General features: G+C 39.9%; 1 protein-coding gene across 2 annotated transcripts; it reads left to right on the top strand.

Moving 5' to 3' along the window:
- Positions 1 to 3,201: 3,201 nt before the first annotated feature.
- LOC306934615 (uncharacterized protein) lies at positions 3,202 to 15,826 on the top strand. 2 transcript variants are annotated; one of them, XM_079517260.1, is made up of 12 exons: positions 3,202 to 3,326; positions 4,200 to 4,311; positions 5,385 to 5,478; positions 6,268 to 6,322; positions 10,189 to 10,329; positions 10,445 to 10,605; positions 10,713 to 10,811; positions 11,667 to 11,812; positions 12,709 to 12,790; positions 13,243 to 13,355; positions 13,664 to 13,751; positions 14,020 to 15,826. In XM_079517260.1, the coding sequence occupies exons 1-12, from the start codon at positions 3,215 to 3,217 to the stop codon at positions 14,071 to 14,073; spliced, it is 1,257 nt and encodes a 418-aa protein (XP_079373386.1). In that variant the 5' UTR covers positions 3,202 to 3,214; the 3' UTR covers positions 14,074 to 15,826. The 2 variants fall into 2 exon arrangements, with proteins under 2 accessions (XP_079373386.1, XP_079373385.1); XM_079517259.1 differs by having other exon boundaries at positions 12,619 to 12,790.
- Positions 15,827 to 16,816: the final 990 nt, after the last annotated feature.

The raw sequence follows: 16,816 nt of genomic DNA, 5'->3' as shown, positions 1-16,816 counted from the left end.
CGATTTGCTGTTATCGGTCAATATCGGTAACGGCAAATACAACCGACATTAACCGATGGCAGTAGCCCATATTTATTTGTTGTTGATTAGCATAGATTTTGCATTGGCTATGTTGGTGTGTTGGTTATCTGTAGTCTACCAAGCTGTAGATTCCGAACATTTATTTATTGTATTGGAAGATGTATTTGTTTCCCTGGACCAAAAGGGGGAAGTAAAAACAACAAAAAAGAAATAAACATATATCGGTATCAGTATCGGCTATCGGCTAAATTGTTATTTTAAACATCGGTATCGGCCAAGAATTTCCATATCGGTGCATCCCTACTTTTTAGTTAACCCGACCTTTATCCTATACCCTATAGTACATAGACTACAGGGTCATGACTATAGCAAGTATTGCAACTCAATTGAAAAGATATGATAGGCTATCTGCAGTTTGACAATGAAACTGCTGATGCTGCAGTTCTTTGACTTCTTTCTATGTCTGTTTTTACCTCCTTTTATGATGATTTCCTGTTTTTGGTTATATAGAAGTGTATATTTGTACGTCTCTACATGTTCTGATGAATTGAAAATGGTGGACCCTATTGTAAACAAGTGTTATGCTTTATGGCGTCGTCCACAGTTAACAGTTTTGTATTGAGTTGTGCTTGAAATGTATTGTAATTCTGCTAACTGTTAATAAATACTTATTATATACATTATGTCTTAATAATACTGTGCATACCGGTATATTATACTACTCTGATGTTTCATTGGTATATAATGTAGAAAAACTATTTATGCAGATGTTGTTCTATGATGTCATTCCCATTCAAATCACATAAAGAAATATCTTCCAAGCAAACCTGACCTAAACAAAGTTCTTTGACCTACCTCTTTCTTTAATGCTGGAGATCCTTCATTTGACAAACTCATTTTCAATGCAAAATATGTCTAAATGCATTATATATAAGGCTACTACTTGTGTTTCAGTCTTTACATAATAGTATGCAGAGGAGACTATGATCTCATAACACCGGGTAGCCGTTTATTAACTCTAACAGCACATTCCACATGCCTTTGGTATTAGGAGGATTGCTGACCCCGATACAGAGATTATTAACAATTTGTTGCCTTAACTAGAAGTTGAGGTATTTTCAAATGGGCACATTTATGATGTTTCCCTTAAAATACCAAAAAGAAAAAAATTACATTTGAAACAATGTGCTGTTTATTGTTATATAATGAACTATGTATAGTTAAACCTACAGTACAAATTAAAGGGCCACTTCAACCCTTTTGCAAACAGATCTTATTTTAATGATGTTTGGGAGACAAGAAACACTTTCCTGGGGGTTTTATGTGGGTAATATGTGTTTTTTAGATATTTCTCCAACTCTTCTTCTCACTCTATACAGTCCACCGGCTCCTCTACCACTACAACACTAGTCCCATTAATAACTACATTTTCACATACTCTCCAACCACTACACCATAAATTCAAACAGAACTTCGCCACTACACAACAATCCTACCCCCCATTACAAACACATCAGGTCATCTCTGCACTCAGAAGGAACAGGAACCTGGGAGACCTCCTTGTGCATTCCAGATTCTCCACTTTACCTCCCAAGCCCCCACAGCCACATACACTCCATTTTAAGCCCCGCAAATTCATCAACAACCCCCATAGTCACACTCCCCCCCCCATTCAGGATCCCCTGTCTCTGACCACCCCCAATATAGTTTATATCATCACCTGCACACAATGTCATAAACATTACATAGGAGAAACCAGTCACACACTAGAAACACGCCTCAAACAACACCTATATCACATCAAACGAGCAGACCTACACACTACCCGGTATACACACTTTCAATCCCATCCCATCGCTAACCTCATCGTTTCAGGTCTGGAATGTGGAGTCCGATGGACCAGTGGACAGCGGAAACTAATGGAGCATAGATGGATTAATAAATTAAACACCCACTGGTCTAAATGAAAGAAGCTGACTATCAAACACCTACATAGTACACTCACACCTCATTCATTTTATGTTCATCTTTCTATTCAATTAAATAAATTGTATCCAGGCCTTGCTGTGAACTTTTACTCTTTTAGGTTGTTTTAATGTCCATTTTTTACCAAGTATATCCATTTTACCATTGTGTTTTAGAGGATGGGTTCGGACCATGGTTTAGGTATGCGGTCTAGTCTAACTTGGACTCAGGGGGGTGGACGCCTCTGCCTTGCATAGTCCCCAGTGAATAGGCAGGTTGCCCTTCACTGGTAACCTTACTTTGGATTTTAAATATATTAAGGTATTGTAGGCTGGGATTTTACAAAAAAATCCCCCCTTTTAAATACATACATACATACAGACATACAGACATACATACATACATACTTAATAAGGTATGCCATCTGGTGGCTAATGAACCAAACACACATTCTCAGAAGTTGAAGCAGTTTTAGAGGACCCACTTTTAGGCCAGTGCAACAGAGCATGCTTTTGCCTTTTTTAAAACCTTACCCATTTTAACCAAATACATACATACATACATACATACATACATACATACATACATACATACATACATACATACATACATACATACATACATACATACATACATACATACTACAGACTACAGATACATTATACATGTATGTATCTGTAGTATGTACAGTATGTATAAAATTACATTTTTGTTTGTGTTCCTCCTTAGGAATTAGTTTATAATAAGTATATGCTTATAACTTAATCTCATTTGGTTCTAAAAATGTGTTTTGATTTCGATTTTTAGATTTATTATAATTGGCCTATCATTTGTTTTAAGACTAGGTTTAGTGTTTAAGTTTACCATAACTTTTAGGTTTTTAGTCTTATTTAGATTTACCTGTCATTCATGTTGTTTTGGTCCATGTTATTTTAGGGGGGAGTAGGACTGAGTGTGATCCTGATCTTGTGTGTGACATCCCTCATGGCTTGCAATTCCTAAAAACAAAACAAAAACATAACGTGTCGTAGTTTCACCGTGTCAAATAAAAACGTTTTGAATTAATTCTACGACACACCTTGAAGTAGCCTATCCTCGTGATCATTCGGCCTCAGGGGGGCGCCACATCTTCACATGAAGAGCTCGGTGCAACACTATAACTCTTCCCCCGATCGTTTTGAAATGTTACAAACAGGTACTAGTGTACTAGTTGGTACTTCTTTTCACAATGTCGGGCAGAAAGCCCCGGTCGGTGGCAAACCCTCTGGAATCTGCGATCACCACACCCAGTGAGCGAATTTTGAAAGAATGCCACAATTTGTATGTGGACAGCAAAAACGGTAAATAGCAATATGTGGATTATGATTCAATTCAATGTTCGGCATGAAGCAAACAAAACCATGCATAGTTGCGATGTTATGTAAGGTTACAAACTATCCAGCAAGACCTAAAGTTTACTCGAACGCAAAAACTACATATTTATTGTTTAAAGTGATATACAGTAACAGTTAAGAACCACATGCTGCCTTCTGTCATTGTTGTCTGTCGGTTATAACATTGCGTTGACCCTATCTAATCCTTGTGACTAGTCTGGCCGTTTACCCCCCGGGGACTGGTGCTGCACTGCCTGTGTTCTCATGCACCGTGTGTCTGACAGATATTGAACATAACTGCAAGTGCAAGGTTATGCCTGTTTACTATGGTATATGTATTCGGGTTTCGAATCGATTATGAGAAAGTACCACTAAACACGTCGACATTCTTCTCCATACATTATGGATTTATGATCCAACAGCTAAGTAAACATTTTAGATAGCCATATGTTCACTGTCCACAGTGTCTGACTGTCATAAAGTAAGACATTTCTGAATCCAATATCAGAGTACAGGCATTCACCCAATGCAGGCTACCTCTACCTCATTTATTGTTAAACATTCACTTGACTACATGATGCTGCCTTTAGTGGTTTTTGTACCAATCATCACACAAACATAGCGGAGAGTGGCCAGATTATGCCAATAAAGCCCCATTGAATTGAATTATAGATGGTAGGATCTACAAACTGGATTTGACAGTGTTGAATGCTGCAGTTGAATTGAATACCAAGGGGCAAGCGTCTCTGCAGTTAAGCACCACACCACATGCTCTGCTGCCCTTAACGTGTGTGTGTGTGTGTGTGCGTGTGTGTGTGCGTGCGCGCGCGCTCCATATAGGCTTGGTGAAGATTGCCAGCAGCCTGGGTGTCCGTCTCCTACCTCCTAGAAAGAAGATCATAGTAATGATAATGGGGAATCATTCGGCAGGAAAGAGTTCCTTCATCAACTGGTAAATTGATTATCATTATTACACACTGTAATACACACTGTACACACGACACAAGCTCACCTCATAAGAGAGATTACTAAATTCACCTAATAAATAAAGGTTAAATAAAAAACCACACCTGTGTGAAGTGAGCGGCACTCTTATGATTCTCATCATCATTATGAATGATGCATCATCTCATTCCGGCCAATCACAATTTGCATCCTCACTTTCACGTGTTCACTTTTCTGTCTCACTTTTTATCCTCAATATGTACTTTGCTCAGCCAATCAAATTATGGGGTGCTCAGCCAATCAAATCATCGCTATGGGCCGGGGTACACACACACAGACAAAGCTGGGCATAGGAGTAGCGCCCCTCAAAAATAAAGAAGTAACTGAATGAGAGAGAATTTCATCTGGACACATGAATTGCTTCTCACAAAATGAATGGTCATTCTTATACCAGTACTGCAATTGGCAAAGTTGATTTAAAACCCAAGAAAGCATAGCAAACATTTGTTCTTGTTATTACCTACCATCTGGCTGCTATGACACACAGAAAAATCTAGAAGACTTTGGCTGTCTTTCCTGTTGATAGGCAGCAGTTTCAGACTGGGGTGAGACCTTACCCCAAAATGAGTACTGGCTCATGCAGTGGCTGGCATGTATGAATAACATATATAAAGACACATTTTTTATACTTTCTCAAACAACTGCTTTGCTCACTGAAAATAACAGATTTTTGATTAAAACAAAGTGATGGTGAGTTATGTTTTTCAGTTGAAACGTGTTATTTTCAGCAAGTGACATTGGAATACCCGATACCGGTACATTACAACAAAGTATAAATCTGATGCCTCTTGTGGCTCATATGGGTAAGCACAATAAAAGCATGTGAAGTGTCACAATACAAGCTCACATTGCAGATCTGCTAATTTGGGTGTGCCACACTGTTGTACAACATATAAATCGCTAAGATGAATGGATATTACAGAGGTACTGTAAAATGTTAGGCAAGTCTCCTCAAGAGCATGCAATTAAACTGGCTTAAAATTGTCTCCTTAATTTAAATCTTCACTGGTGTTATTTCAGGTATGCTGAAGAACATATACAGAAAACGGGTGTTGCCATTGAAACACAGGGGTTTACCTTCATCACAAGTGGGCGTAAAAGAGAATCATTGACGGTAAGAGGAGCATTTAGCCTCCTGAAGCTTCTCAAACTGTCACAAACATACTTAGTGTTCACCCTGTGAGCCCAAGCCTTATAATCACAGCATGAAAATAATATTTATTTTAGAGAGAACCATAATGCAGTAATTAAAGTAACTACATGGCAATTGTCTTGTAGGAAGGCAATGTTGTAATTATTATTTGGTTTTTCTAGCTGTTAATTAGTTTTAACTATTATTTATTATCTATTATCTATTTTATATATTATATATTCAGAAAACATTTTTCTGCAGGAAAGAACCATATCTTAGCCCAATCAAAATGGTTGGTTAACAGATACATTGGAAGCCTGTGTGTATGGAAGGCACTCCCTCTCAGTGTAGCGATGTCTCACTGCATGCCGCTCCTACGAGGGGCTGGGTTACACAGACACACACACATGCACGCACACGCACATAGACTCACATCGCACACAGCATCTCTGCAGTACTACATATACTAAGCAGGCTGGGGAACAATCTCTCTCCCTGTCTTCTTCTTTCTCATTTTCCTTTGCATTTCTTTCTCTCTACCCTCCTTTGTGTGTGAAAGAGATGAAGCTGAATAAGATAATTACAGAGAAGGACTGTACTGGAAGGAATATTGGCTATATACTATACAGGAAGCCACAACAGAGCACCTGACAACGGGTTTTATGATGTGCAAAGATGAGAGAAGATTCAGCGCTAACTGGCTGCTCGCTCCAGAAAACCATAGATATAATCTGTCACTTGTTATTTCTCTCCCTGTTTTCTCTTCCACAGGGGAATGCAACGCTGCATCTCTACCCTCACTTCAGACCACTCCTTGAGTTCAAAGGTAAGGCGCTCCCCTTATTTTTAAATTCTGTATCTGACTCTAGAAATCAGAAAATGTTAATTTTCACCACTTAAATGCTGCCATGAACACCATTAAAAATTATTATTATTTATTCGCTAGTGTGCATCTTTGTAATAGTAGCATTGATATTGGTATTCGAGGTGACACGCAGGCCTTTCCAGCCTATCCACCTGTTACTCAAACTAAAGCCATATTGGTATTCTACAATTCATGTTTTAGGGTATGTACATTTTGTCTCAACACGTAGGCTCTGTGATAGCCTGACTCTTACGGTACCATCACACAACACAACAGAGCTGTTGTTTCATCTCATGTCTTATGTAGCTAGTTACTGTTGCGACTCCCTGGCTTTGGTATGGTTTCTGCCCAATGATGGACAGATTCAGCACTCTGCCTGAAAAGGTTATTAGTTCTTGTGTTGTAACAGTACCAACAAGTTGGGTACAAGGAAAGGCAGTATGACAAAAATAATCAATAGGTGATAAATGGAATTGAGAGGTGCAGACAACAATCCTTAGCGAACAACAGAAATAACGTTCTGCTGTATCATCCATGAATATCTCATTGGAGAAACTGTTGGAGCTGCACCAAAGCTATGTTACAGACTTACATTTAGGTTTGAATCACTGAATCAAATTACACTTATATAATTCACTGAAGCTGCAGATAGACGCAGATATAGACTTGGTAGCCGCTCCATTTGTTTATTCCATAACTCTAGAGGTATTAAAATCTAGTATAGTACTATCTGATAGTCTATCCCACTAAAGAAATGTTCTTGTGAGCTACTTGTGATATCCAGCTGCTGTTGTCTATAGAGCTCATTCCTGTCTTGGTGATTTGAGCTAGAGTTTATGTGCTTCACCTTGATGACTAATGCTCAATACTGAGTCATAGCTTCAGAGTGCACCAGGTTTATCACTTCATTACAAGTCAGGCACAGACTCCACATTTACTCACTGTCTCACACCAATGTCATGCAAATCTGTATCTGTATATGTATATGCTAGCATATAACGGAAAGGGACATAATTGTTGAACTATTCATTCGTAATTCCGTCTTTAGTAGTGTCTATGTTGTCCTGCTTGTGGTAGCAGTGGTTGGTGTGGTCAAGTTGTACAGTGGGTCGGTGGTAATAGGTGAATGAAAAATGCTTGAGTAGGAACTCTGGGTGTGCCTCCCTGGATGAAGTATCCGCGTGGAGGGGGCTGCACTGTACTGTACGTCTATACATTGACAGTATGTAGATAGTGAGGGTTCACTGGGTGCGGAGTGCACACGGTATGGCGCGTGAGTCACACGCCCCATCGACAGCAGTGCAGTGGAGTCAGGAGGAGCTACTGAGAAATGTCACAGCCATTAGAGCCTGCACAGATTAGAGCACAGCCCGACAGCAGCTCCACGCCACAGGCCTTTACCTCACCCATGGAACGGATCTGGCCTGGAATCCAGCTGCATCACTGGCCCACTGCCTCCGGAAATACTACATTAGATACACTGTACCTGTTTGCCAGTCATGCTGGCTGAGGATGACTCTGCAGAAAAGAACACATCTAATATCTTCATCCAGTGGAAGTTACTGCTGATTGTACAGTTTGTTTGTTGCGTGTTGCGGTCCCAGGCATGTATGATGTTGTTTGTGCATGTTTGGTGTAAACGTGTGTGTGTGTGTGTGTGTGTGTGTGTGTGTGTGTGTGTGTGTGTGTGTGTGTGTGTGTGTGTGTGTGTGTGTGTGTGTGTGTGTGTGTGTGTGTGTGTGTGTGTGTGTGTGTGTGTGTGTGTGTGTGTGTGTGTGTGTGTGTGTGTGTGTGTGTGTGTGTGAGATGTTACAATATCTTATTAATCAACTTTGTTGTCAAGAAAGAGTTTAGAATATCATGCTCTGTTGGAATGAATGACTGCTGTCATCCTTAGTAAAATGATTAATTCTGGTTTAAAGTGACATGCATAGATGTGATTTGTCTATGTTGTGTTTGCATTTGATATGCTTAGTTTTCAGTCAACAAGTTCTTTTTTAGCTTTTGTCAATGCAGCATTATTTCAGCCTTTGCCCTTTTCCTCATGCACAGGATCTCCTGTTCAGCCTTCTCAGTTACTCTGTCTAGAGGGACTCTCTGTATGCTGTAGTCACGCTTGTTGGCACCTATTCACCTTTAGCCACTTTTTTGGGGCATGTCATTATAGGTGAAAATGTTAAGAAATAATAATATATTTCTGAGGGGCGATATCCTGTGTGTGTGTGTGTGTGTGTGTGTGTGTGTGTGTGTGTGTGTGTGTGTGTGTGTGTGTGTGTGTGTGTGTGTGTGTGTGTGTGTGTGTGTGTGTGTGTGTGTGTGTGTGTGTGTGTGTGTGTGTGTGTGTGTGTGTGTGTGTGTGTGTGTGTGTGTGCCATTGACATTAAGGACAATGGACAATTTTGAGTGGACAAACATTGCGTAACACAAACATTGAAGACGATGATGTACAATGATAAGAGCGCCCCTCACTTCACACGGGTGTGATTTTTTAAAGAGTAAAACTTAAAAAAATTGCTGATCTAAAAGATCCCAATGTGCTGCCCTGTGACCTGTAGATATTTTCACGGTCGTACAATAAAGTTAATTATATAGATGGAGTATAAATGATTTTGGCAGGCTTTCTTCTATGTATTACATCGATAAGTATGGTCATAATCTATCTCGCTCCTAATGTTTTCAGCATTCCTGATCAATAGCTATAATATTGTACTGTTACTATATAAGCATTAAGCATTCTGTTCCACAGTTGGGATTTCAGTTTTATGTAAGCGGAATGGCCAATTAATAGGAAATATATGGGAACAACCTTTTGAACAAAGGTGTGGATTTGGAGACAGATATATTGGTAGTGAGGCCATGCTGATAATAGAACCATAGGGGAATGCTAATGTGTCACAGTCGCTGAGGCTGTGGTCGCAGCAGCACAAGGGTGTGATTTGTACTAACACCTGCCCCTTGCCATGAAATACCCCCAGTGTAATCTCGGGCCTCTATCTGCTGCATGTGTTTGTGTGTATTGAGTGAGGGTGGGGGGAGTCGGGCTTGGGGAGGGTAGTGGTGGTTTCTCAACGGTCATCCTGTTCAGCTGCTCAAAGAGATGCGGGCTGTGTGGATGTGTGTCAGTGTGGAGCCGACTTCAGGGGACTCATGTGCCGGTGTTTGTGGGATAGTGCGACCTCACAGTGCGTTGCTTCACAGTCGTTCTTCACTGGCTAGCTTTATGTCCCACGCCCCACACTAAAGCTGCCAGTTGAAGAGCTGTTGTGTGTAACCATGACAACAGGCCTCTCTCTGCAGAGAGGATGGTGGGAGAAGTTAGACCCTATGAATTGTTTCATGTCGGGTAGTTTGATCTGTGAGGGCGTGGACACCAGGGGTGTTGGCCTTTTCGGGGATTTTCATCGTAGCTTACGGAGCAAGCTGTAATGCATTCTTGAATTTTTTTCCAAATGTGCATTAATATCAAAATGCAAACATAGAGTTGTATGAACTGGACTAATATTTATTTGTAATAATTGACAAATGTTCATTTAAGAAGTCAAAGCATTGACAGTATTCCTGGCCATCCCTGCTACTGGCTTCTTTCAGCTCTCATAGTATTGACTGCACTGCGGCTTCCAGTAACAAATAAACCAGTCATTGGCGGTGACAACCTTCAGCAGGGCTTCAACATGTTATTTATCACCCTGAACCTTTACTGAAGTGGGGTACGCTACAGTATATCTCTCTCACCCTACATAGTACATTCCTCAGTGTTAATATACTGTAATGTTGAGCATTTTACTCTGCAGAGAGAGAACTGCATACACAGAATCTGTATCCCCTAGGTGTTTTGGACTACTTGGCGTCCGAGATCTCGACCTCCAAAACGAAGAAGTTCAGCCTGGTGACATTTGTGGACACGCCAGGTTTGGTGGACGGGGACATGGTCTACCCCTTTGATGTGAACAGCGCCATCACCTGGTTTGGTAAGGCTTTATCGTTCAACTTCTTTCCTAATTTCAGTGTATCTGCTCAAGAGGCATAAACCGGTGATTGATTTCTGTCTCATCTAATGTATATTCTCTTCTTGTCTCTTTGCAGGGGAGCAGGCAGACCTGATCTTCGTGTTCTTTGACCCCATGGGCCAGGCGCTGTGCAAACGAACACTCAACATTGTGGAGAAATTGAGTGAGACGTGTGCAGACAAGGTGTTGTTCTATCTCAGCAAGGCGGATGTGGCTGGGAAAGAAACAGACAGACAAGTGGGTTTGCCCAATACGTGCCTATAGCACCGAACCTTTTCTAGACACCGCTTTATATTTTGAGCTGCATGTAATGAATAAACCAGGCTGTGCTCTTGTAATTACAGAGGGTGATGATGCAGATAGTTCAGGAACTGTGTCGTCGTCCGGGCCTCAACAAATGCGGTTTTGAGATGCCCACAATATACATCCCTAATCCACAGAAGGTAAACATGCAGGATCACTGACACTGTACATCCTTATTATTTATAATTATGGAGTAATTAAGGAGTCACAAGGAGAATATGAATTATAACTGCAACAAATGATGCCGACAACCCATGTGTGTACTTCCAACGTTTTTTCGCCTACATCACATGCCGTTCACGTGACTATAATTAGAACATATATGTTTTGTGTTTTAGCCTCTAATTCTATTAGCTACAGTATACACATGTGATGATGACAATCATAGTCAACTAGTTGCTATTCATATGCTATTTCCTTTATATGTTCTTTTGTAGGATTAAACGTTGAGTTTCTTTCAATAGTCAACCTCAAGTGTGCACATATTTAAATTGGGTCTGAATTTAAGGTTCTTTGCTATCCTTGGTGTTGAATGGCCATTGATTATCTAGGAACATAATTTATCCACTTCAGCTTGTCGCTGCACTGTGGATAGCCAAGAACAGTATGAATCATTTTGTAATATGATTGCTGGGTGAGTTACACACCGTCTCAAGGAGAGCAAGGGTTGTAAACCATGGCCTTTGATCAGCCATCTTTGACAATGTCTGCCCTGGTCCGGAGTAATTACTCTGCCGTCCCCCTGATCAATAGCCGCAAGGCTGTGCTCTGCATGGTGTATGGCTCCTGCACAGATGTATTTTTGCGTAGAGAGTTCAGCTTCACGTTCTGCTAAGTGCACATGGCTGTCAGTCAATATTCCCATATTCCCATTTGTGGAAGAACATCGTTTTTTCAAGCTTAGGGCGCACATAAAATTTGCTGAGTCATTCCATCAAACAAACCATTCCATTCAGCCATTCCAGTCTGTATACGCAAACATTTGTTCTGTTTAGCCAAGCCGCTGTGTGAACCAGATTGATGGGGTGTGTCAGACCATTGAGAAGACCATCAACCAGGCAGTTCAGAAGACTCTGGATCAGCTGGAGAAGGACTGTGATATCATCTGTTCAACAATTAGCAACAGACTTGCCCAAGACAGGTAGACCACTGAACAATCATGTATCAGTCGTGTTATCCTTCATATTAAAACTATTCTCGTAGAAATCCGTAAGTGACAGTAATGGTCCTACTCAATTAACCACTTAAACCCTAGGATCCCTATTCTGGAGGGAAAATGCAAGCCAACAAAGCACCGCAATGTGTGGGCTTGTAGATCTGCTTTTTTCTGTGACAAGATTTGGTGTAGAGGGGGAAAAAGGGCGATCCAAGTACAGAGCCAACTCGGGTCAGGTTTACCAAGTAGGCTATAGAGGTTTCAAGTGGTTAATGTATTAATGTAGTCATCTTTCAATATTTGGCGCGGAGGTACCCTGCCCTGAACCATGGAGGATGTGGGTTCAAGTCCACCGCGGTGAATCCGGCTTTGTCAGGGGTCTATGCAAACACGATTGGTTCGGGGGAGTGGAGCCGCTGAGCCGGGTGGGTAGGGTGATATTTACACATACTCCTACAGGCATGGGCTGCACCTGTCAGCAGGGAGTGTTGGGCAGGGGAGTAGTCCTCCCAGTGGGGGAGCAGTGACAACACAGAAATATCTGTGGGGAGGTATTAATTGGCATAACGACTAAATTGGGGAGAAAAATGGGGTAAAAATAATTGGCTACTCTAAATTGAAAAACATTATTTAAAAAAAAAATATATAAAAATATATATATATGTATATATCTTTCTGCGTACTGTATATACCAGATGTATGTTTTATTATACACAGGATGCAAGCATTATCCATGTTTCTTTGTCGATTGCACCTTACAGTATATTAATTCCCTCTCTTAATCAACATAGGGCAGATGTCAGCTACAACAAAAGTGTCCGTCTTCACTCCTTCCTGTGTGGGGCTCTGGGCGTATTTCTTCCCTTCCTCTTCATCCTCAGCTTCGTCGTGAACACCTTTGCCAAAGAGACACTAGATGAACTTTTTGGAGAAGGGCTGTCCAGGATCCTTTCAGCCTCCACGGTATGCATGTGACCCCAATAATGCTCACACTGGACCCTCGGCAGGCCTAGTTTGACACTCCCAGATTTAAATGAACACTCAGGAAACTCCCCCCTGTCAGGTGAAAAGAAGCAGCTTGGACTCCTCATGCATAGAAGGAAGCATGAGATCAGTCCGCTGCCCTCCCCAGGTTTGCAGAGGAAGCGTAGTGCCCAGGATTACATTAGATAATTGACACTAGGTGAAAGAATTGGTTGCAAAAACTGTTTACAGTTGGCTGAATGCATTTACTATGTATCTCTTGAGAGTCTTGCAAGTGATATTACATGGCAATTTATAGCGAACGACTGCTGAGCAACATGCATGATGGGGTTTTGCTTCATGATAGAGGACTTCACTGGACAATTTAGCATAGGCCACAATCCCTGTGGTTTATTTTGTGTTCTGACTGTATATTGTTTGTATCTCACCAGGGAATAATGGTGTATCTGTGGGACTGGATCCCGGAAGATGGACAAGTATTGTTTCTTATCATCTTTGGAAGTTTTTGTTACCTCCTGCTATTCCTAGCAAAGTATTTTGCACGGTAGGCAAAATTACATATCATCCCTTTTTATCCCATTTTACCCTACCTCCAGGCAATGTCAGTTTTACTTCTAGAGACTAGAAAACAGCATTTCACATAATAAAGTACAGCATTTACAGTTTCCACTTCAATATAGTGTATTGGTTAGAACACAAGCATTCTCTGTCTCTCTCTCACTCGCACGCGCTCTCACACACGCACACGCATGCACGCACGCACACACACACACAAGCACACAAATATAGTAGAATTTGTAATTATGTATCTATTTTATTAATGATAGTTGATGTGATGTTTATCTTTCTTAGCCAAGGGAATAAGACTCTGACAAAGAAGGAGAGGAGGAGTCTGGCAGAGTATAATGATTACATCCAGGACGTGGTCAGAGACAAGAAGGTTAACATCCTTTTTATTGTTTTAATCTTGTGGTTTTTTACTCACCAAATGTATCTGAAGATCGTTGTTTTTCTTTTGTTTAATGTCGTATGGTGGTGTCACTTGCCAAAAATATCATATTTACAAGCTCACAAGGCGCTGTGATGTGTTGTGAGCTTGTAGATCGGTTACTTTCGACACCATAGTACGACGAGAATACATTAAGCATAATTATGTTAGTTAGTTATATTTCAGCCACAGAACTAACATTGTACATTTTAATCAACAGGGTAAATTGTATGAATGGTATCTGCAGCAGTGTGCAGCTGAATATGACTTCTAACCATGGGTAAGCCGCTGAAAGTTTACATACTGTACATCAGAATTGTTGATGTCACCATTTGGTACTATTTGTCAAAATGACACTGCCTCTTTTTGCCACTGGGCATTTTTCAATGGGGGCCACGGGAGGTTCTGATCAGGTAATTATCACCTGCGTGATAAGCTTTAATCTTCCCAATTATGTGCTCCCTCATGATCTTTGACAAATTGTATACAGTGATAAGCTTTAATCTTCTCATTTATGTGGTCCCTCATGATCTGTTATAAAAATGTAATACAGTTTAATGCCAACGTTGTCATCTCAGAGTCGGAAGCAATTTAATTATGCACATGCAATTAAAAGTGCCTTTACTGTTAAGTACAGGATAATACTATGCTGATAATAATTTGAGAAATATCCTTGTGATCTTGTTTATAAGTTTTTTATTAAGCCATAGTGTTTCTGTTGGAAACTTAACTGTTTACATCTAAATCTTGTTCTTACTGACTTGTAACTGGCTCCTGTTTGCAGAATGTGTCATGGAAACTGAACTCAGAATATTTTATAGTTTTTTTTTTTGTAATCGTTTTTGTTTTACCTCTGTTCAGCCAAAGCCGTCACTTTATCTTTACAAAATAACAGAATGTGTAGTACTACACTTTATATTTGTATTCTGAATGTTCTAAATTATGTCATTCTAAAATAATCAATACTGCAGCATAGAATGTTGGTTATTGTATTTGTACAAGAACAGATGCATTTCCTTGAAAAGGTTTTCAGCAAAACTAATTAGGTGTAATCACCCATGCCATGATGTCCAGAAGTTCTCCCATGACTCCTAGTGTTAAAACAATATATCTCATTTGATCCCTGTAATGTGAAGTATGTTACCTTATTGTGTCTTTAGTGCATTGTCCTACAAAACATTATAGTCAGAGTTTAATACAGATGGAGAAACATTACCAGATTCAGATTGCTGTCTATTAGTAGTTAATAGACCGCAATTAATAGTTCTGTTCAACTAGTGAGCATAGGTTGGTCAACTGTGAACTCGTCCAGTCCACTGATGTGTGTACCCTGTATCCTTTGTTGTCAAATTAAGTAGTGAAAATAGCCAATCTACATCTGGTAGATCTGCTATTTTTGCAAATGTTTGCCTATTTTGGCTTATGTTCATCTATTATGCCAAGAATAGGGATGGTAGGGTTTCATGTGGTTAATTTGATTTTGAGTGTACAATGGACCTGTAAGTGTCCATTTGTACAGTTAAATTAACTTTTTATATGTGGTTGTCTGCTTTGGTTGAACCTTTTTGCCCTACAGTGTATTACTTTGGGTTAGGGTCAGTGTTGTTATTGCAATACAAACTCTCTGTTCTATCACCTTAGCTGCAATACCACATAATGCCTTCACTCCAGTGTTTTATTTATTTCTCTCAAAGGGTATCGTTGGTCTATTTGTTTTACCCAAATGAGCCCTATTTGGGCTCTTTGCAATATTGCTGTGAATGCTTTCAGTTTCTATTATATTGTATGTCTTAATGTAGGATGGGTTCTTTCTATTTTGTCCTTTTAAATTGACTGTTTCAATACGTTTATTGAAATTGTGTGTGAATTTGTCTATTGTGTGTAATTGTTTTTAAATTGATTTTAGATCTTTATGGGTGGTACAAACAATGTCTCAATAGTATAAATCTTAAACCAGTGACTCTAAGACAGCCTGTCTTCCCCTGTACCCTGTCACATCTTTCAAGATTAAATATTTTGTAATGACATGACTCCTGTATTTATCACTCAAGTGTGTGTGTGTGTGTGTGTGTGTGTGTGTGTGTGTGTGTGTGTGTGTGTGTGTGTGTGTGTGTGTGTGTGTGTGTGTGTGTGTGTGTGTGTGTGTGTGTGTGTGTGTGTGTGTGTGTGTGTGTGTGTGTGTGTGTGTGTGTGTGTGTGTGTGTGTGTGTGTGTGTGTGTGTGTGTGAATATATACCCTTAAGTCATTGTTGAAGACTTTTATTTCAAAGTTTTTGTTATAAAAATACCATTCCAAGCCTCTGTAGGAAGAACAATGCTGTTTAAAATGTTTGACTTATATCTTAAGCATAATTCATACTTGTACGTTGTACACTATGAAACGCTCATGGAAAATAACACCTATTGGAGAACGATGCTGTTGCATGACAAAATAGGCTAAATCAGGCTCATGTCTCAAGTGTTTTGGAATCTTCAATGTACCAATGAGATGGAATCAAGCTTATTTTATACATCTACATTGCAAGCTATTTTGAATGAAAATGTGAAAAACAGTGAAAATACAATAATTGGCATAGATATAAAAAGCAACAAATTAATTTATTTTTGCAAAAAGACCAACCCCGATATCCCTAGGCCACAAACCTCAGTTCCCTGAGTTAGTAACAATGAACATCCCTATGGAGATGACAGCTATCAAAAATAACCTTCAGCAACTAACGCATTTCATCCAAAAAGCAACATCTATTTGTTAGAAAATACATACTTCCATTATCCAAGCACTAACATATAATCAAAGTATTACAGTAGAATTTAATTTGTGCAATCTACTAGCAAGGCAACATGGGTCACCAATAAAAAGAGGTATGTTGCAACCCTTAACCACTTAAGCCCTATTTTCAAATATGTTTAATTTTTAATAGCTGAGTTGTGAGCTGGTAGATCTATTTCCAAAAACATTTTTGGGGCAAAATGTGTACATTGCTCAAAATTGTGATGCCAGGGTTAGTGGTTAAATG

Source organism: Electrona antarctica (assembly GCF_951216825.1).
Source record: "Electrona antarctica genome assembly, chromosome: 12".
Classification (NCBI taxonomy): domain Eukaryota; kingdom Metazoa; phylum Chordata; class Actinopteri; order Myctophiformes; family Myctophidae; genus Electrona; species Electrona antarctica.
The sequence above is the reverse complement of the archived record's forward strand: the minus strand, read 5'-3'. Positions and strand labels throughout refer to the sequence as shown.